The sequence below is a fragment of the Hermetia illucens genome, chromosome 5 (assembly GCF_905115235.1).
Source record: "Hermetia illucens chromosome 5, iHerIll2.2.curated.20191125, whole genome shotgun sequence".
NCBI lineage: Eukaryota > Metazoa > Arthropoda > Insecta > Diptera > Stratiomyidae > Hermetia > Hermetia illucens.
The window spans coordinates 8776228-8798668 of NC_051853.1; the positions used below are offsets into that span (position 1 = coordinate 8776228).

The 22441-nt window shown below is 40.0% G+C and overlaps 1 protein-coding gene across 2 annotated transcripts in view; it reads right to left on the bottom strand.

Annotated features, from left to right (window-relative positions):
• Window positions 1–2138: 2138 nt before the first annotated feature.
• LOC119656569 (heat shock protein beta-1) overlaps window positions 2139–22441 on the bottom strand; it is a 65905-nt gene continuing 45602 nt past the window's right edge. Inside the window, exons 3-5 of one of the 2 annotated variants that reach the window (XM_038062955.1) lie at window positions 8643–8730; window positions 8127–8222; window positions 2139–2829 (exon numbers count right to left, since the gene is read on the bottom strand). In XM_038062955.1, the coding sequence (XP_037918883.1) occupies window positions 2629–2829; window positions 8127–8222; window positions 8643–8730 (385 nt within the window). In that variant the 3' untranslated portion in view covers window positions 2139–2628. The remainder of the gene's footprint in view (window positions 2830–8126; window positions 8223–8642; window positions 8731–22441) is intronic. The other variant, XM_038062956.1, reaches the window with a different exon arrangement.

Consider the following 22441-nt stretch of genomic DNA (forward strand, 5'->3'; position numbering starts at 1 on the left):
CTTAGTCAAATGAAGACATCAAGCTGAATTTGCAGCGTGAATTGAAGGTCATACCTTCTTCGGCCTACACTAAGTTTAGGGAAGATTGAGTTAGCCGTTATCACAACTGTATTGCACACAATGGGGACTATTCATTCAAAGATGTAACACTATCCAGCCCTAACTACTCCATGGCAGTAGTAAGACAGTGGAAGATGAGTGCAAGTTTCTCGGAAAGTCGTGAAGGGAAGCTGAAGGGAGGTGAAAGGGGATATTTCCCCCGGGCCCGGAATAGAAATTTCAATGGAAAAAGGAGATAATAAGAAGTCTGCATAGTTTTCAAACCGGATCATGTTCACCGTGGGCGCTGTTTTTCTGCACATTTCTCACCGGGGTGTGATAATGAATGGAGTTTCTTTTGTTCCAATTTCGCCAAATGAGCTAGATACCGAAGTTAAAGCTTTTTATAAATTATTTTTTCAAGTAACACCGTGAAATACGTTCAGCTGCCCTTTAATACTGCTACTAAAAAATATTCGAGCAAAATATGATACTACAATTGTTAGCCGGGACATTGCTACCCTGCGAAAGCAGTGTAAATAAAAGCTACTTTTCTTCTCTAGAAATAGGGAAAAATACCATGGCGAAATATCATCATATGCTTATCGAGAATTGCCGATCCATTTCCCTCCTCTGCTCCTCTTCCAGAATCTTGGAAAGATATGTAAGGTACTGGTTGTTCGCCCACTTTGGCCACCAAATAGTGAAAGGGCAACACGGTTTTGTTAAGCGTAGGCCCATTGCCTCCGGCTTGCTCGACATTACCAACTTTATCACTAAACGTAAAAATTCACAACAGAAAGTGCATACTATTTCCATTGACTTTGCTAAAGCCTTCGAGACTGTAAATCACAAGATACTTCTTTACAAATTCTCATCTCTAAGCGTTCCCATACCACTTGTTTTACGGCTTACCTCTTACCCTTCCAGCCGATCCGGCTGCGTCTCCTTTGATTGCTGCACATCTTGCTCCTTCTCCCCCTCCTCTAGCGTCTCGCAAGGATCTATTCTGGGTCCTTTATTATTTTTATTTTTTATCAACGACTTTGCCCCCTCCTTACTTGTTCCCTATGCCAACGACCTTAAGCTGTTTTTCGCGGTATCGTCGCCTGGGCTGTGTTCCCTTCAATCTAACCTGGACACTCTAGTTTATCTGTGCTCTGCTAATGGTTTAGCCATAAACGTCAAAAAGTGTCAATGTATGTGCTACTCGCTTAAATCCTCACCCACTTCCTCCTCCTACTCTCTTAACGGACATTCCCTATCATACTTAAATTTCTATCAAGAGCTCAGAGTCACTTTCGACAATAAGCTCGCCCTTCGACACTCATTGCCTCGAAGTTACCAATCGGGCAGCAAAATTGTCAGGCTTTATACTTCGCGCCTCCATTGATTTTGACTCCATATAACCCTCCTTAGCTGTCTTCAAATCCCAGGAATACTGCTCCGTGATCTGGTCCTCTTCCCGTAACTGTGATTGTCTTGCCCTTGAAAATGTGCAACGTAAATTAACCCGTTCCCTCTTCTTTAAGAGAAGCTTGCCTCGTGTGGGCTACCCCTCCCCCTCCGCTTCCTACAACAGCGTAGATTCTATTTGGATTTATGCACATTTTTTAAACTTTCCTCGGTTCTCTGCCTTTAACGGTATCATGTACCGACCTGCGTCTTATAATACATGTAACGCAGACATTTTCAACATGCCCTTCGTAGAGCTCGAAGTCTACTTCCATTCCCCGATTTCTAGACTTTGCCGAAGTTACAACGCACAACAGTTTGGTCATTTAAACTTCTCTTCTTTAAGTAGTTTAAAGTATAGGTCAACATTATTGCTTTTATTGCTTTCTTCTCCTCATGAGGGCAACAAATAATTGGAGTTCACGGTGTTTATTGTCCGGTAAATAAAATAAAATAATTTTCATCCCGGACCCCGTTTTTTTGTATAATTTTTAATTGGTAATTCCGATCATTCGTACCAAACCGTGAATTCTTTAACCACATGAATTATCGGGATTCTACCGTGTCTCCCTCCTTCCTTACAGCACAAAGTAGACTTTACCTTTGCATTTTAGTGCCAATCATGCAAATAAAATAAATTCATATAAAATTCTCCAAAAGTTTTTATTTTCTTCTTTTTCACTTTTTCTTTTGTTTACTTCATATTAAGATTAGAAAATAAATTATAAAGTTAAAATTTAATTGTTAATCCATAGTTTTTCTTATCCGAACTTATCATTTTTTCAATATCTGTATATTCTACTCTTAACATTTTTTCCTTTGTTTTGTATTGGAAAAGAACATTTCCTCCGTTTACCAGAACAAAAATTAAAAAAAAAAATTCATAAGATAAAAATAACACAATAATTATTCTAAAAAATGAAAAGTTTCTCCAAAATAGTCGCCATTTATTATCTTTTTTGATGTTGCGTTTTGCGAAGTGGAAAAATTGTATAAATTGTATTTAGCTGTATCCATTTGAATAATTCATCCGATTTTATTGATGTTTTCAAGATTTATTTTTTTTTTAATCGGTCACATTATTGTTTTGTTGATGTAGTGAACTTGTAGCTGTTATAATTGTTCTGGTGATGTTTAATTGTGGGCGATTGGGATCATTGTTTCACCGCCGGTCAACATAGGTTGTGGGAGAGGAGCTTCAACTGTTAAGACACCATCCTTGCTAAGTGATGATCGAATAGATTCTGGATTGACACCCTTTGGTAGGAGGAACTCGCGATTGTATTCGCGGTAGACGCTCTTTGTGTCTGATTTTTCATCGTGCACGGCATGTACCTGTAAAGGGAGTAACAAATTTGGTTAATTCTCGATCACTAATGCAATAAAATAATTATATTCTATGAAATGGGAATGGGATTTAGGGTTGAAAAGCTAATACTCAAAATAATCAAAAGCTTGATCTGATCTGCTGTTACGTTACTCAATCCTGTTATCAGAAATTGTAGATTTATTGACTCGAGAGTGATGTCGCTAATTTTATAAGTTTTCTCACGTCATACCGAAAAAAGGACGATAATTCGGCTGCAGATTATCCCATTTAATAGGACCAACAATCTTACATCGGCCAGTCACCCTAAAGCTATGTGGCGCTGAACAGTGGAGAAAGATTGCAAGCTTCTCGGCAAATCATCGGGGGCGTAGGTGTGGTTGAGACGCTATGCCCTACTTTCACGTCCATGGCAACTTTATATTGCAATTCAACAACAAAACGGACGAAGAGAGAGAAGCATATGTCACTGCCCCAGTTAAATATTGACGAACTGGGACAATTCTATATTGACTGAGTTGTCCTCTTTATTGCCTTCTCTTTGATTTTGTGAACCGAATTCCCCTGGTGTCTAGGAGATGGGCAAAAATCCAGTCAGTGTTCTTCCCCTCCACGTTTTTTTAGACTCCGTATCGACAATAAGCCAGTTTCAATGGATTTTGCAGTTGAAATTATCATTTGGCCCTAGAAAGTGTGAAGACGTTGGAGCTAAAGTTAGCTCAATTCACAAAAACAAGGACGAATGGTAATGGACGAATGGCGTATACGTTTATATCAAGATTTGATCTGAAAACATCATTGAATGATCGACGAAAACTAATGTCTTGCATATTACAATATTTCCCTCTCTACACATCCTTACCCGATTCTCAAATATATTTTTAGTATCAGAACTTTATCTCTAACGGGAGGTACCATGATTCCGAAATAATTGTCCTTAACATTTCCGACTGTAAGCTTCGCAGAATTTCAGTGTTAGAGCCCTAGAGCTATATTCCATAGATTCAAATTGGTTTTGGCCCCATAGACTAGTACTTTTTATTCTAAGGGTAGTTTTGATTTTCTTCTTCTTTTTTTCAGCCTTTGCCCCATTCATAAGCAGGGTCGGCTCGTCGTGATCGGTTTCGCCATTTGGTTTTATCAAATGCCTGATCTGGATGCAATCGTGAGACTTTTAAATCCTCATCCAGCGTATCAAGCCACCGTCGTTTCGGCCTGCCTTTTCGTCCCTTACCATCGACTTTGATGTCCTAACCAATCTTGGTAAGTGGATTCTCATTAGGGCGAATTACGTGACAATACAGATGCAGGTCGCCGTGCAGATGGACTACGAAGACGAAGAGATCGTGAAACACTGTCAAGAGTGGCAATTGACAGCTTCCAACAGCAAAGCCGTCTTCACATTCGCGACGAGTCAACGGGCCTCCTGTTCCTCATCAACAACGGTGCCGACATTTCTGTGGTTTCCTATAAGCGTAGTGTCCGCCACCTTCGGGCAACAGTTACTGTCGCTCAAGCTAGGTTTCCAGCGGAGCCTGCCTTGGAAGTTTTGTGTGGCTGATGTGCCCTGAGCGATTATAGACGCCGATTTTATTCGCCATTAGATATCCGAAATCAACACATAGTCAATCGGTCAACAGGAGAGTCAGCCAAGGGGTTAAGCTTGGCTAGTGGCGCGCCAGCAGCCGCTACAGTCGGTGAGCAGACGCGATACTATCAAATCCTGAGGCAATTTCCGGCATTGACCTGCGTTAGTCCCAGAGTTTCAACCCCATGCCCATCGTTCCACTGATGGATCATATCATAATAAGCGGCCCACCAGTAGCGGAAAAAGCTCGCCGGCTTAGTCCTGAGAAATTGACAGCAGCAAAGTTAGAATTCGAGTGCTTGTTGAAGATGAGTCACTACCGGCCGTCGAACAGCCTATGGGCGAGCCCGCTGGACCTTGTTCCCAGAAAGGATGGTCCCTAGCGGCCCTGCGCCGATTACCGATATCCCATGAAATACATTGAAGATGTTTTAGCAGGGCCAGCGGATAAACGCATTTTTAGCAAAATATATATGTTAAGGCTTTTCACCAAATTCCTATCGCAGAGACCGACATACCCAAAACAGCAGTGATCACCCCGTTCGGTTTGTACGAATTTCAAGTGATGATGTTTGGGCTTCGAGACGTCGCTCAGTCTTTCCAACGTTTCATGGAGGACATATTAAGAGGACTCGATTCTTGTGTTTCGTACATCGACGACATTTTGGTTTCATCAATGAGCCCGAGGCAGCACGAGTAACACCTACGCATACGACTCCATGCCATGGCGTTGTGATTAATGCCTCGAAGTGCTTATTTAGCTTCCGCGAAGTAGTTTCTTGATCATACCATTAACCAGGACGGAATTGCGCCACCGGTGGCGATCAATTGGACTGATCCCGCCATCCGAGAATTCGATAAGTGTCACGAAAGCGTGGTTTCCCCTACATGAATAGTTTTTTACGAACCAAACAAGCCGTTGGCCTTGGTTACCGATGTGTCTGATGTGGCGGTCGGAGCTGTCCTCGAGCAGAAGCAGATTACCACTCGCATATGTTCAGTGGAAGATGTCTAAGGCCGAACGGAATTACAGTACGTACGACCGCTAGCTCCTCGCGATATACACATGCATTCAGAACTTACTCGAGGAAGTTTAGACCACAAGCCGCTAGTTTTCGCGTTTGCCCAAAAATCGAGCAAATCAACTGCTCAACAGATTGGCCATCTCAGCTCGTAATTTTCGAAGCAGATTGTGTATATAGCGGGACACAGAAACACTGATGCAGGCGCTTTATCTCACGTGAAAAGGTATCTCTAACCACCGATTTCGACCCCAAAGAACTCCCGATCCGGAGTTTCAGCAGGTGATGAGTAGCGGCGACACATGGTTGGAATTGCCAGTTTTTACCGTCCAAGGCTCAATTATTTGATGCCATGTTTCCCTTCCAACGCCCAGACCTGTCGTCCCTAGGAGTAGGCGGAGCCGAGTTTTCGACCTTTTTCATCGTAATTCGCACCCGGGCGCATGTTCCACCCTGCAGGCAATGTCGAAGAAATTCGTTTGGCCTGCGTTGCGTAGCGACATTCGACAAAGGTCGCGCTGGTGTGTGCAGTGCCAGCGCTCGAAAATGGGAAGACACAAAAAACGTCACCCAACCGTTTCCGATGCCCGACCATTCACATTGACATCGTCAGACCATTTATTCGGTAAGGTGGTTTCCGATACTGCGCTTTGAAGGACCAGTCGGCAGTCAGTGGCCGCAGCATTCTATTCAACGTGGATATAACGCTATGGTGCACCGAGCAGCGTTACCACGGATCAGGGCGCATGGTTTGAATCCGCCTTGTTCGAGTCGCTAGCGAATCTAACCGGTTGTAAATGAACCCGCACCACCCGGCATCCAAGGGAGCGATCGAGCGGTGGCACCGGTCGCTAAAATCATCCCTAATGTGCCATGAAGACAAAGCAAATTGGATCCAGCTGCTGTTTACGATGTTAATTGGTCTTCGAAACAGAGTTAAAGAGGACCTCGGGGCGTCGCCTGCTAAGTTATTATTCGGAACCACTCTTCGGTTGCCTGGCGAATGGTTCGTCGACGATAACCAGTGCCGATCATTGCGTGTTTGTCAACAAATTTCGGGAGCACACGCGAGAGATGCGTCCACGCCCATTGTGATCGCAGCAACAGGACGCCATTTGTACATAAGGACCCGGGTTCTTGCTTCCACGTGTTTGTTTGAGTCGATGCTGTGAAGAAATCTTTGACTCAGTCGTATACCGATCCGCACCGCGTCGTCGAAAGGCTAACTTCTAAAGTCTACACAATCGAAATTAATGGTAGGCGTATTCTTGTTCCAGGCCGCCGTCAACTCAACTTCCGGGTTTGTTACCAGCCACTCCTCCGGCTCAGCTACCTGTTACGCCAGACCGTTTGGGTCAACCGTCAGAGTCACAAGCTGGCCTGCATCGACCAACTTATCAAACATCAGCGAGGTGGAGTGTAACATTCGCGACAGCAGCGGATGTGCAGCATTTCCATTCAGTCGAGGCATTGGTAGCCGTCCACTGTAGGAACACAATACAGTCACCAGCGTTGGCTGTACCCTTTGGTAGCCGGTTCTCGCCATCACCTGACAGAAGCTTTCGTGACAATTTGCTCCCCATCATGACGCCTTCGCCTAACTTGCGGATGTAGCCCCCTTCTCGACAGCGGTGTCGTGATTTTCAGAGTCATTAAGATGGAAGCTATCACTGCAGAGGGAGTGATGGTAGGGGTTGCAGAGTTAGCCGCCAGAGGTGCTCAAGGTAAGAGAAGGAAGTACGATTGAGGCGATGTAGCTTAGAGAAAATCAATATGCATACATTAATATGTGTGGGAGATCAAACCTACCACGTAGAGCTGATTTTTCCTCACAAAATCAATTACACTTAGGTAACAGATTAATAATGTTTATTTTATTTCACACGTAAATGTAACAGCGAGTACTAATGCTATCATACAAGATGGTCAAGCGTCCGCTTCATTCGTAGGTTAGGTTACGTTTCGTAGTATCTTCCTTCTCTTGCCTTGAGCGCTTCTAGCGGATAACTCCGCAACCCCTACATATGCATATGTAAGATAGTAAACGATAATTTAAAAGTTGAAAACAAAGGCAGAAAGAACTTCCGGGAATTATTTTGTTAATAACAGCAAAATCAAATGTACTCATTAGATACCGAAATCCCCTCTAACCATGTCATTAGGTACATTTGTAGAAACTTACAAGTTTACAGATTTTCTTACATATCCGTCAGGACTAAATGATCTTTTTTATATAAAAACGTAAAACAATATCACAGGTATTTATTTTAGTCTCAGTTTGGCACGTGCATCAAAGAAAAAAATACTACCCATCCCCGTTTCTTCGTGCTGAAGATATTGTTTAAATATTTCCTGCAAGTATATATTACTACTTTGTACTATTTACAAAGCATTATCACTATCTCCATCTTTAAAGCATTGTTATCAGCCATACTGCGGAATCCCAAACCTTATCAGGAACTTTAAAGAGTGCACGAATTATTACAGAAATTGTTCTACTGAAGTGTAAGGTATTGAGTTACTGGGCACCCAGGTCTGATATACAAACTTGAAATCAAAAAATTGAACATAATTGCAGATAGTTCGTTATCAGTTGTTTGGGGATCTGTTTTGAGCTAGTATTCCTAAGGGTTTAGGTTGAAAAAAATGGACGACAATGCGATCTAGATTCTCCTAAAAAAGTTAAATCACTTACCAATAATTTGTTGTCAAGAGTTTTAACGACGATTTCTTCGGGGGCGTATTGACTCACATCAAATCTCAATTTTAGAAGCTTATTGCCACCATCCTCCTACAATAGATTGAGAAGAAAAAAAAGATAATCAAGTTTAGTGTTGACGTCATATCAATCATGATTTATATTACAAGTCCAAAATCGAAGGCAGTAACTAAGAAATAACAGAAACAGGTCATTTACGATTCTAGAAAAATTGATAATCAACGAATTTAATTTTTTCGGGAATATAAGAACGGAGGAGGCTAAACTAAAAATTTATCAATTCTATGTACTTATTTGAGTCTGTTTCTTATTTTATTTGGAATTGTTAATCTGACTAAAAGTGACCAATGTATTTAAAATGGAAATTTAGAAAGTAGGACGTTGAGAAAATTCTCAAAAAATATTTGGATATGCCATTCCATTTTTGGCCAAATTATATTATTAATAAATGAGAATTACCACCATAACAGATTTTAACGAATTATATCTTACCTGAATTAAAGGTGAGCTAATATCTGAGATGTAATTTTGTTTAGGCCTTTGTTGTAATGCACTGTTGTTGCTTTGGGTGGTTGTTGAACTAAAAGAAAAATTAGAACAAAATCAATTATTATGATAATCAAATAACATGCAAATTCTAAGTTATAATCTACACAAAAAATGTATGAATTAATTAATAATATTTGCAAATCTAAATGTGCTGGCATTAAACATTAAGAAATAAATACAAATGATTTCATCTTATGAATATAAAATATAAAATTATTTACGTACTCATGACAAAACATAAATATGAAGTTCGTAGTTTAACAGAAATGTAATAAGAAGTAGCAAACAAATATTTACTAGACATTGACGAATATTCGAAGACCATAATGATGAGTTATTGACTTACAGAAAATAATGAGTGAGACCAAGTGCTAATTAAATATTCGTGACCGTATCAAAAAAGTATTCCATATGATGTGAGTTACATACACAATGTTTTCTACGTTCGATTTTAAGCAATCGAATCTCAATAGTGGCAACATTTTTTTGTTTGTATTTTTGTTATGGCGCACGGAGGAAAAGGTGACTTCAGATAATGTTATACATGTCATTCATGGAATTGGTGTTTAAATTGATCCCTTTTTTGATACCCTGGGATGGCGGCGAGGAAGACAGGACAGTAACCATGTCAGCCAAACCAAAACCTAGTGGCCAAGGGAAACCTCAATGTGATGATACCCGAAACACTGTAGTCACTAAGGTTTGCTGATCTTGATGGAGTAGGCAAATGTCCCAAGGTCTAATAAGGCCCATCACAGGGACTCATCTGAAGTGGCTTTGGGTCACAAAACCTTACCAGGGGAATACTGATATCATGAGAACCGGTGATAGCCCATGAACTCACATGTCTCAGGAGAATTCCTGGTTTATGTGCGTTCTCCTCGATTATAGCGATTGGCCCCTAGTGGGAGTTTCATGGGGGTTGTGATTACGCCCAAGCGGACAAAGACCTTCGGTCCTCTAACGTGGTGTTGCGTTTCAACGCGGGTTTCATACTCCAAAGTTCGGTAGAGCAGTTGGTGCTGAGCCATGAGTAATATTTGACAGAAGATCGGAAATAGCCCGTCAGACTACATATCTCTATTTGCAATATAAAATATTTTTTTTCGGAATACTATTATTATTTTTATATACTACTGTGATCAAAAAGTAAGGTGAAATTATCATTTAAAACTCCCGGGCGTTAATAAGGCAAGTACATTTTTTTTCCTAGGTTGGTAGGACTGTCTATAAACTTTGCAAGGCATCTGTTTGTCAAAAAGTTTAATTATCTTCGAGTTACACGTGTTTTTGTAAACAACCAAAAGCGAATTTTTCGATATTTACAATGGGTAATTTTGTTGAGTGAAAAACTTCCATCAAATTTTGTTTACGGAACGACTATTCTTGTGCGGAGACGTTGAAAATGTTGCGGAAGGCCTTTGGTGATCAAACTATGGCACAAACAAATTAAGTGGTACAACGAGTTCAAAGCGAGCCGAGAACGCGTTGAAGACAAACCGCGCTCTGGACAACCATCAACGTCCACTGACGAGGGCCACGCCCAAAAAATCAAAGATTTGGAGCTTGGAAATCGTCGATTGACAATTAGAGAGCTCTTTGATAGTGTTGGAATATCATTTGACTCAGCCCAAACTATTGTGAAGGATGTTTTGTATCTCAAACACGTCAAGTCTCGATTGATGCCAAAATCGCTCAATTTTTTGGAAAAAAAGCGTCGCTTTGATGTTTGTGAAACTATGCTGTCTGACTATCAGGACCACTTGAAATGCATCATTACTGGAAACGAGACTCCGTGCGACCTCCGGTTATTCAGCAAATTCAAAAAACCAATACGGGGACGCCGTTTTGACACGATTGAGGAGATAAAAACCGAATAGAAGAAGGTTTTGAAAGCTATACCGAAAAAGACTATTCCCACTGTTTCCACGACTGGGAAAAGCGTTGGAAAAAGTGCGTTTTATCGGACGGAGATTACTTTGAAGGGGATGAAATTGATTTGGAAGAATAGATAAAGAATTCACATTTTATAAACAAATTCACCTTATATTTTGATCACAGTAGTATTCTAGTGCAAAATGACAGAAAAACGTGGGAAACATCAACCCCTGAATACGAGTTTAGTTGAGCCATCAAAAAGAAAAGTGATGCGGGCAAACACTCTGCTTTTTGAAGAGGAAATAAATACGCTGTTGCTAGCTAGAGACCAATCTGATAATGAAGGTGACTGTGAAGAATATATTATATCTGAATGCGAACTTTTACAGCATGATGGTATCAAGATGAAAACTCAGATAATAATCCGATCACTCCAGTTGACTGTGACAGTTCTGAAAATAAAGACAACGTGCCTCCTATGACGGTCAAACTTTAACTACGGGAAAAAAAATCGTTATAATTACTCAAAGACGCCTACTAATGCTAGGATGCGTACACCTCAACATAATATAATTACTCATCCTTGCGCCTCTAAGTTGACAGCTGAAGATGAAAAAGACTCTTTAATTTTTTTTTTAGGAATTTGGGCGTCCTAAGTCCGCATCCACTTGATGCCAGGCCGGACCAAATGGAGAACAGCTTGCTCCCACTCTTTATGGTCCGCGGATGCCCTCTTTTTGAGTTTAACACCCAAAGTTCAAAAAGTAAAAGAGGAACGAAGACTGCGGCTACGGTTTCGTACCAGGGCAGAGGCAGCTCATCAGACGCTGCCTCACCTCTGCCCTGGTCCCAACGTGGCCGAAGCGGCTCGCAGATGTTATATACGCTCCCTTTTATACTTCGTCAAACACGAAAAGGATACAAATTATAGATTCAACGTAAATTGTCCGGGCAAGATTTGGTCTGAACTTGGGCGGATTTACGTTGAATATAATTCGCATTTTTGTCGTGTTTTGCGAATTATAAAAGGGAGCGTATAACATCTGCGAACCGCTTCGGTCACGCTGCTCCCAGGGCAGAGATGAGGCAGTTGTCTTTGCCCTGCTACGAAACCGTAGCCGTCTTCGTTCCCCTTTTACTTTTTGACTCTTTGAATTAGTATAAAAACTGAACTGGATGTTACTCTGGGTAAGTCTGCTTTTTGACAATAATGAAACAATAGTTAGCAGAATTCAAAAGAATCCGTACGAACTGCCAAAATTAACATTGCAGTGGTTGGCCAAATGATGTGATGATTCCAGAAATGATGAAGAAAATTCGCAAAGCGGTACAGGATGATCGTCGATTGATTGAAACGAGAAAGCTGTGCGCACGGCTGCCGCGTTTGCACACATTTGAACAAAGACAGTGTCGTGGAGATGTTTCAATTGAGTGTTAAGCGAAGTTTCACAGGAACAAAGCAGAATTTTCGCTCCGTTTCATAACCATGGATTAAACAGGGGTGCACCACTTTACACCCGAAGCAAAAGAACAGCCAAAATAATGAATTCAAAACTGAGAACCAACTTCAAAGAAGGCTAAGAAAAAAGTGTTGTTTCATCAAAACAGTATACCAGCTCACAAATTCGTTATTGCAATCGGGAAATTAACGAATTAAAGTTTGGATTGTCACCTCATGCAGCATCATCGCCAGATTTAGCCTCCTCGTATTATTTTCTGTTTCCAAACTTTAAAGAAATGGCTCAGTAACGAAAGATTTTCCAACGATGAAGAAACGATGTCGGCCTTTAATGGCTATTTTGAGGAGAACTTGTTAGCACTGAGGAAGGGAACAAGTGGTTCCCGAAATATCGGTATTTGCAAGAATAAATATCCACACTGACGAAAAAAAAAACAAGTTTTTTATTATTTCGGAGAAAATAGGTTCTTATTATATTGGGTGTACAAATTTATTCAGTCCGTTTTTAAAAGATGGCTCTAGTGGTCGTTAATATTTCATATTGACAGCTGATTGCGGTTATGTCAGAGAGAGTAGATATCTGTCAATAATATACAGTGGATATTGCTTCAAGTTTTACGCAAAATACTTTTTTTTATGTTAAAAATCTCGAATTTGGTGGTAACTAGGCAGCATTTACGCGAAGTTTTACTTTTCTGCTCCAATTGAAAAAAAACGTGCAACTGAAGCACATATAATCGTTGGAAAAAGTATGGTGACAATACAGCAAGTGACAAATCATGTTTGGAATGGTTTCGACGATTAGTTAGTGTTAGTGTTAGCGTTGATGACAAGCCTCGTCCTGGGCAACCGAAAAAAATCGAAGACGAAGAACTGGATGCATTACTCGACGAAGATGCGAGTCAAATGCAAGATGAGCTTGCAAAATCATTGCGAACGACCCAGCGAACAATTTCAGTACGATTAAAATCCATGGGGAACTGGGTATCTTATGAACTTCAACCGAGAAATGTGGAAAGGCAATTATGCATTTGCGAGCAATTGCCTCAAACGCAAATAGAAAAGGGTTTTGCATCGGATTTTGATTTGTAATGAGAAGTGGATATTTTATGATAATCCCAAGAAGAAAAAATACTACAGTAGGCTCGGTCAACCATTGCCATTGCCTTCAACATCAACACCGAAGCCGAATATCTATGGTTCGAGGGTCATGTTGTGTATCTGGTGGAACCAAAAGGGAATTGTGTATTACGAGTTCCTGAAACCAAGTGATTCCATTACGAACAATGGGTATAGATTGCAATTGATTCGTTTGAGCCGAGCGTTAGGAAATATTTGTTTTCTTTGTTGGGCCGGGTACTTCTGGGATAACTCTCGTTGATGGCCGATGGTGATGTTTTATCGCATTCTGGATTTGAGCGGCATAAACGCGTGAACCCAAGATTGGAGGAGATTTTCTAAAAACATTAGTCCGTTCGTTTGTGCTATATCAATCAATCACAATCTGAAATCTTCACTAAATGTTGAATAGTGAGACTACCATAGTTGCAACGACATAGATTGACTAATACACGAACATCAGAAATAATAAAATTGATTTTATGTCGTCTGCTTAAAAGGGTATCAAAAATCTAATAAACAATTTCATCATTTTTTTTTAGCGAAACATCATAGTAAAAACAAACAGCCACACGCAAACAGGATCAGAAGCTGCTACTATGTAGAATACGTAGGCATTATGGTCCCCTTGCCAACGCGTTTCGGGAAGCTTTTCACATCAAAAACAGCACTTCATTATATTTTCAGTTGAATTTATTTGAGAGAATATTTCACAATGAAATCACCGAGATAAAAATATTTCTCAACTACGGTGGTGACGATGAAAAAATTCGAAATCCATTGAGAGCACGTACTGGGGTGTTTGAGAGGAATTTAATGGTGTTTGGAGAGTAATTTAAATTTTTGATTCGTCTATTGAATTATTTTCTCAATTAAGTTTTTCTATATTTTGCTAAATACGAATTTAGCTATTGTCCCTAAATCTGCATTTACTCAAATATTTCAAGATCCCATAAATTTTCGACAATATTCACAAAAAAATGCAAAAGATCACAGCAATAGCACCAGCTCTGGTATTTATATTTTTAGCTGCAAAGGTGTTTTTTTTTATTTTTAGTTCAAACGAGGCTGTTTTAAATATTTACGCGCATACAATACACGAGAATAAAAAAATAAAGATAAAAATCAAACATCGAGAAAATTCCTTGGCATGTAGATAATGATAAATGTGTAGATATTGAAAAAATAATGAAGAAAACCCTCGTTAATCGCAACATTGTGAAAGCAATAAGATACTATTTATACGAAATTCTCACTCTATATCTCGTACCAGAGTATGCACGCATCATGAAGTTTTTTTTTATTGTCGGCATCAGACTATGTTTTAATATCTTTTATTTCTCTTAAAAATACAGAACGTTTATAGCTCTGAAAATTGTGGAAAAATAAGATTTTTCAACATAAAAAGATTGATGCCGTACAATCCAAAGAGAAGTATTTACTCAAGGATGTGTTTAGGTTTAAACGAATTTTTGGCAAGAAGAACAGAATAATTTTTATGGTTCATTTTTTCTGTGTATGGTAATTACGACTGGCGAGATAATTATAGAATCACCCGCTATGTGCCAGATTATATTACGTAAAAATATGGAATGAGCTGCAGAGATATGTGACCTTCTTACTTGAAAAATGCCTGGTAAAAGCATTTCAGCAGCAGTGATTGATATCATATGAAGGTATTCAAGCAGGAATTCTTTCAATCAGTAGAAATTTAGGTCTTGATTTTTTTGGTGCTAATTACCGTTCATGAAATATGAAATAGAAAAATACTTTTGAAAAGACATATCATTTGGTTTTATTGTCCTTGGAGTCAGTAGAACAAAAAGTTGCTTATTGCGTGTCGTGTTTTTGAATTGGTCGTACTAATTATTTTGCCGTACTAACTAATTATTTTGTTAATGTTTGGATAATTAATCCTTTAAAATTCTCCAGAGATGTTCGATTTCAATAGGAATAGACTCCCCTCCCTACTTGATTTTCACTTATGATGAAAATCACTTCTATGGTGCAATCTAACAAAACCCTCAAAGACCGTTTTTGAAAAAAATCTGTCTGAGTTTTGTTGAAATTTCAAATGCTGATGATTTCAAACAGACTGAAATGCCCGCGCCATGTTGCGTGACGTCACAATTCGAGCAGCCCGGCAATTGTCAGTTACTCATAAAAATTTAAAACTGTCAAAATTAATTTCCTGCATGAAATACCAAGGAGGACGATGAAATATTGTTTCATGCCTTGCTGCACAAATAACTTCACAAAAACCCCACAGAAAGCTTTTTTGACTGTTCCCAAAGAAGATTTGCCAAAAAAGTGGATCGCCATCATCCGACGGAATCCAGTTTTTTTGGAGTCAGGTTTAGATTGTGAGGAACATTTCAATGTCAGCTAACATTTTTTAAATTTTAACTCCAATCTTAATTGATAATATACGATTGCGTTAGTTAGAATTTTGTGTCACTATTATTCAAATTCAAATCAAGGCACAAGAAAACACGGAAAAGAATCGGGAAGCAGAGAATTGGCTGGAGAGTGGCTTTCATCGTGGACAACAAATTCAAAGAATGAGTCATTGACTTTAAAACAGTAAATAAACGACGGTATGCGATCTGTATCAAAACAAATTGGAAAAAAAAACAAAACACTACCTTCTAACGACATAAAAATAGTAAAAAATTATAGGACAAACGGTTTCGTCCAGGGCAGAGGCAACTCTTCAGACACTGCCTCACCTCTGCCCTGGGAGCAGCGTGACCGTGAGTGGCATCAGATGGAAAACGCTCCTTTATATATTCAGGAAAACCCGCCAAGGGTGCAAATTATATCCAATCGAAACCAATAGTTTGAGCCTGAGCTGGCTAAAGCTAAATAAATTGTTTAGGATAAGTGTGGGATCCTAAGTCCACAACCACTTGTTGTTTGCCAGACCAAATGGAGAGCAACGTCACGCTGCTCCCAGGGCAGAGGTGAGGCAGCGTCTGAAGAGTTGCCTCTGCCCTGGACGAAACCGTTTGTCCTATAATTTTTGTAATGCTTGGGTGCCATGCCCCAAACGAGGGATCCGCGGACCAAAGAGACGTGGGAGTAAGTTGCTCTCTATTTGGTCCGGTCCAACGACAAGTGGTTGTGGACTTAGGATCCCTCACTTATCCGAAACAAATAAAAATAGTGCTAGGAGATTTCAACGCCCAAGTTGAACCAGAGGATTCTCATCAAGGAACAACTGGAAGGCAAAGCCTCCATGAAGACACGAATGACAACGGGCAGCGTTTTATTGATTTCGCTAGCAGCAAAAACATGATGGTTAGCTCTATCTACTTCCCACATCGCGATATTCACAAACGGACATAGGCATCCCCAGATAGTCGCACATTCAATCAAATTGACCATGTCCTTACCGGAAAACGGGCTTCAGCAGCATTAGGGTTGTGGGGCCAATTGTGATTCTAACCACATGTTAGTAAGGACGAATTTTCAATGTTGTCTAACAAAAACATATCATGCGAAGCAGAGTAGGTCTCAGAAATTTGATGTTGATAAATTGAGAGACAAGCGAATAACGGCTGCATAAACTACAGAGCTATCCAACTACTTCAATAGTACATCGCTAGCCGAATTCGACGTCGATGAAATGTGGTCAAAGCTGATAAGTGGAATGAAAACATCCGCAGAAAACACCATCGCTTTCCAAACCAAACGCACCCATAATGATTGGTTCGACAAAGCTTAATAGACCGTAAATAAATAAAACGACCCACAAGGGGAAAACAAGAAACTTATGACGAGCTTAGGCGAATAATAAACCGAACGTGCAGGAAAAAACATCGAAAATACAACAATAGCAGAATATTAAAACTTGAGAACCACATGAAAAATAGTAATCTACGAGCCGCATACGGTGAGGTGAAAGATTTCATACGGAGCTATAGGCCACAGATGAGTCTCTGTAAGGATGATAAAGGAAACATCCTAGGTAACCCCGACGATATCAAGAATACTTTAAGAAGCTGCTCAACCCAATGATAGCACTAGCGGGAAGTACAGCTTTGGCATACCCGGGAGGTATAAACAACACCCCAGTTGAACCTCGTTATATTGAAGAGGTGAAAGTGGCCCTGCACGACCAAAAACTGAGCAAGGCCCCCCTAGTTATATTGAAGAGGTGAAAAAAGCCCTGCACGACCAAAAACTCAGCAAGGTCCCGGGATTTGATGGTATTCCAGCTGAACTATTCAGAGGGGAGGAAATTCTCTGGATAATCTCTTTCATAAACTTATTTTAAAAATTTCGACAAATTAAAAATTTCCTGTCGATTGGCGGTAGACCGCAATTTGTCCTATACACAAAAAAGGAGACAAACTTATCTGTGACATTAAAGTAATAAAAACTTGTTGTTTCTTTTTCATTGGTGTGGATATTTATTCTTGCAAATACCGATATTTCGGGAACCACTTGTTCGCTTCATCAGTGCTAACAAGTTGAAGAACTTGTTAGCACTGATGAATATATAATATATATAATCAGCAGGAGGTGTTTCCAACAACCTGGTTGACTCCAGGGCAGAATGGTAAAACAGCTTTCACTCCATTTGGTGGCAAAATAATAGGACTTGTTGAGTGTCTCAAGGAAGATAGGGATCCCATGAAACAGGAAAAAAGGGAAAATATTCATTATAGATATGATTAGGCGAACATATGACAAGAGGAGGATTTAAGGGATTTAAGCCTGAAAACATTGAGGGAGAAACTAAGCGTAAGCATGTAGAGGTGACATTTATTTCTAAACTATCTAATTTTCTTTCTACTAAAAAGATTGGAAATACTGATGGACCAGCTCATAAGAGTTCCCCTGTTCACTTCATGAGGGAATATATGGCGACGAGAGTGCCGTGTAAGTGATAAACCTCGAGAAGCAAGACAACTTAAAGACGCTGGCGATGACAAATCGGGATTCAAACCTGGGTCGACGAGATGAAGAAAATTGACAACAACCATCAAAAGGATAAAAAACCCGTAAACTTAATAGCTGGGATAATAAAACCCATTTCGATGTATGCATGCATGGTCAGGTCGCCGAGGCTCCCTTCACTAAACTAAACTAACCTGTCGCTGGGAGTAGTTAGCATTACCATCCGCAACTACGCCCAACGTAGGGCCAAAGATTCGTTATGGTTTGACGCCAATGAACCTGGGAAAGATAGTGTACTCCCGTATCAAACTTCAGTTTAGAATGGCCGGGTAGAGATAGCGTCAGTCTTTCAACTTTGTCCCTGGCTAGGTTTCACGTATTCTTGACTTAAGCATCTAAGTTGGACAGGCGCCTTTCCATGGAGCAAGTGATCCTATGACTCATTCCCATCCAACCTTACCTTACTCTAGACTTTCTCTTGCCTTTGTTTCAATAGCATACCACAATAGCTACCCATTTCTAGACTTTTCTAGAGACTTATCGTCCCATAGGTGAAGGTCTTCCAAAAATCTTGTAAATATAAGCCCAAATGATTATAAGTTGAGAGAGAGAATGTCCTCCCCTGTCTATGTATGTTGGCCATTTTTCCTTAGATAGACAAATTAGTTGGTGAATGCCAATGTGGTTTTCAAAAAGGACGATTCACAATGGATCAAATTTTTACAGTCAAACAACTACTGGAAAGTGCTGTGAGTTCAATATCGATGTACCTCAGCATAGCCTCAAACGAGAAGCATTATTATCGTCTCATGTGTGGGTTCCGCCTACCAGAAAAACTGGTACGAATGACCGACTTGATGATGACTAAGACTGAATCTCATGTAAAGGTGCTTGGGGAGCTTACACAATACTTCGAAACAAAATGCGGATTAAAGCAAGAAAATGGACTCACCCTCATGTTTTTTAACCCAGCCCTTCAACATGTTATCCGCAAACTACGGCCCAGTCACGTAGAACGGATAGACGACAAGCGAACACCTAACAAGGTATTCATAGGCAGAGCCGAAGCACACTGCCCAATGAGAAAGCCAGGAAAACGGTGGGAGGAGGTCAATAAAAAACTGCTGAAATTTTCCAGGAGGACGCGATCGAAATATCGAGATGGCTGCAGGAAATCTAACCTGGAGGCCAAGGGCCGATTTGGCCTGTCGCGCCAATGACGAAAAAGACAGTATTCGAAAAATGGTACTTTTTCTTATCGAAAACTTTGGGGCTCATTTTTCAGACTTTTCATTCTTAAGATTGACATAGAGAAAAACCAGTGTCCCTTCTGGAACAAGTTATAGCTTGTTCTAAACCAAAAAACTTGTTGAAATAAAAAAATTTGGGTTTTTTTAGCAGGTTGAAGTGGGTTTTTTTTCGGAAAAAAACACATTTTTATTTTAAAACCTTCAAAAAGGTGAAATTTTTGGAGTATTTTCCTGTTTTTTTAGTTTACCCAGAAGTAAAAAAATATAGTAATGTAAACCCTACTCGATCTTTTTTGTTTCACAGAAGAATTGCGAGCTACATCTTTCACGCCATTTAGTCCAGTCATTCAAGCCGAAAATCGGGTGTGAACTCCGAATTCTTTCAGTTAAGACCGATTGACATGAAATTTTGGGTGTGGATAGAGAGTAGCATAAGAAAAAAAAACTTATATAGCGCTGGTGTGCGCGTAACTCCCTCTGGAGTGGACATTTTTTTCCGAAATAACTACAGAAATCGATTAAATGGTCAATTCTAAGCAAAACATGTTCAGTAAAAATTTTTCGTGCAAGTAGTAGTTTTCGAGTGATCCATGCTCAAACAAGTCCTTTTTTCATCGAAAAAGTGTATGTATTTCAACGGTTTCTCGCAAATAACCTGAAAACTATGCATGATTGACAGTATTTGTTCTGTAGAGCCAAATCAACCATTGATGTCATCAATTGGTTACTGACTTGGCTGCAGATGCAATTCATGAAAAGGATAGTATCAGCAAATTCAGGAAATTCCTAGCAAGCATCGATATTTGCACCAATCAAGGTGTTATTGTCGATATCTATCTATAAGTATGGGGACTCTGATATTAGACCCAGGAGTACGTTGTATCCGCGGGTGTCCCACAATGCTCCGTACTTGGCCCACTGCTGTACAACATCATGTACAACGATGTGCTTAACTTTCTGGTCCCGGAGGTAGGCACGGTGGTGACTTACGCCGACGACATAGACTGGTTATACAGGGTGCGGCAGCATAACTTCCTTTTTTCAAAACTCAATAAAAACTATTGTATGCATCGGAAAATATTTATTTATCTTTTAGAATGTAGGTACATGTCTAAAGTTTTTATTTACATTGTTTTGAAGATGAAATCTGTTAGGTGACGTCCCCCATTCTCCATAAATTGCGTAAATCGATTTCTGGCGTTTGTCATGACTCTTGTTAGCATAGTAGGTGTTATGTTGGCAATTTCTTCTTGGATGTTGGTCTTCAAATCTTGTAGGGTTCTTGGACGGTTCACATAAACACGGGGTTTAAAAAAACCCCATAGAAAAAAATCACAAGGAGACAGATCGGGAGAGCGTGCCGGCCATTCGAAATCGCCTCTAATTGAGATAAGGCGCTCTGGAAAGTATTCCCTCAAAACAGCCATCGATCCTCTTGAAGTGTGTGCTGTTGCACCGTCTTGTTGGAACCAAGTGTCCCCCAAATCCAAATTTTCTAGCCGTGGGAAAAAAAATTCTGTAGCATGTTTACATACCGGTCCGAATTCACTGTCACTGTAACCTCATTTTCCTCAAAAAACCAGGGACCAATAATTTCAGCTGAGGAAATTGCACCCCACACTGTGACTTTAGGTGAATGCGAAGGCTTTTGATGCAATTCTCGAGGGTTGGTGTCAGCCCAGTAGCGCATGTTTTGTTTGTTAACCGACCCACACAAATGAAAATGGGCTTCATCGCTAAAAAAACAATAGCACCCTCGGGAATGACATCAAGAAGTAGCTCACACGTGTTCATCCGAGAATTGAACTCACGTTCTGAAAGTTCCTGCACTATCGCCATCTTATAGGGATGAAAATGAAGATCATCACGAAGAATTCTTCTCACAGAACGATCGGATAGTCCAAGGGCAGATGCGTGTTTACGCGCAGAACGCCGTGGCGATCGCAACATTGACGCTCTCACTGCTTCAATGTTCTCAGGTGATCTAACGGGCCGAGGGACTCCAGTTCTTCCTTTTGTCGCACTTGCAGTTTGTCTGAATGTAGTGACCCATGTAACAATTGATTTACGGTCTGGGACGGGAGCCAGCGGGGCTAAATTAAAGCGATTCCGAAATGCACACTGTGTTGCAATAACCGAACATCCGCTTGAAAAGTAAACCTCAACGGCAAAAGCACGCTCCTCACTATTTCAACGCATGATGAATTATATCTTCCATAAGGTTTCGCACAAGAGAGTCTAATACAGCTGTGTTGAATACTCCCCTTAAAAAACTTGTCGGCAACTACAAATGAATGAAACCAGTTTATTATCTTGTTCGGTATTATAAAATGTCAGGTCATTGACTATTTGAATTTTATGGTTTATTTAATATCTGATCAATCATTCAAGACAATAGCGTTGAAATCTTATGATTCAGTTAGCTCACTGAGAAAATTCCAGAAAGGATAAACTTTCTTTGCAAGGATGTGTAAGGAATTGGTTTGTAGATAGGATATATTCCAAATGATAATTGACAAAATTTTTAAGCGCATCGAGCTATGGGATATGTTTGTCCACTCGAAAAGGCTACTGATTAGCACATGACCAAAACCAAGAGCGGGACGAAAAGCACACGTCATAAAACATAATAATAATTAGGGAATCAAGAATAAAATAGAAGCAAGTCGGGAAACCGGAAGCTCAGCGTTTCAGGTATGAAAGGTTTTGTGTATTTCCTTTATAAAGAGATTTGAGTGTGCATTTGTCTCATCAGCATGTAGCACACATATATTATGTGAAAATTTCCACTTTCAAGTAATATTTACATTCATAGTCTTGAATTTGCAGAGAACGACAGTTTTGACCTAGTATAACTTTGTTATTAATAGTGTGATTTTCACCAAATTTGGCAGGATCATGCTCTATACTGTAGCCTATATTGCTGCAAAATTTCGTGATTCTAGAGTGAACTTAATGGGGGTTTTCCTGCCAATTACTAAAAAATCTAGTAATGTACTATTATTAACTTTATTTTAACAGGTATCGGTATGGAGGGTATTTCGGAGCCTAGGCACCATATAGTGGTAGCCCCCTGATTTTTTTCAGATTTTTCGGTTGGGTAGTTTCTGAGAATGGATTCATTAAAGAAA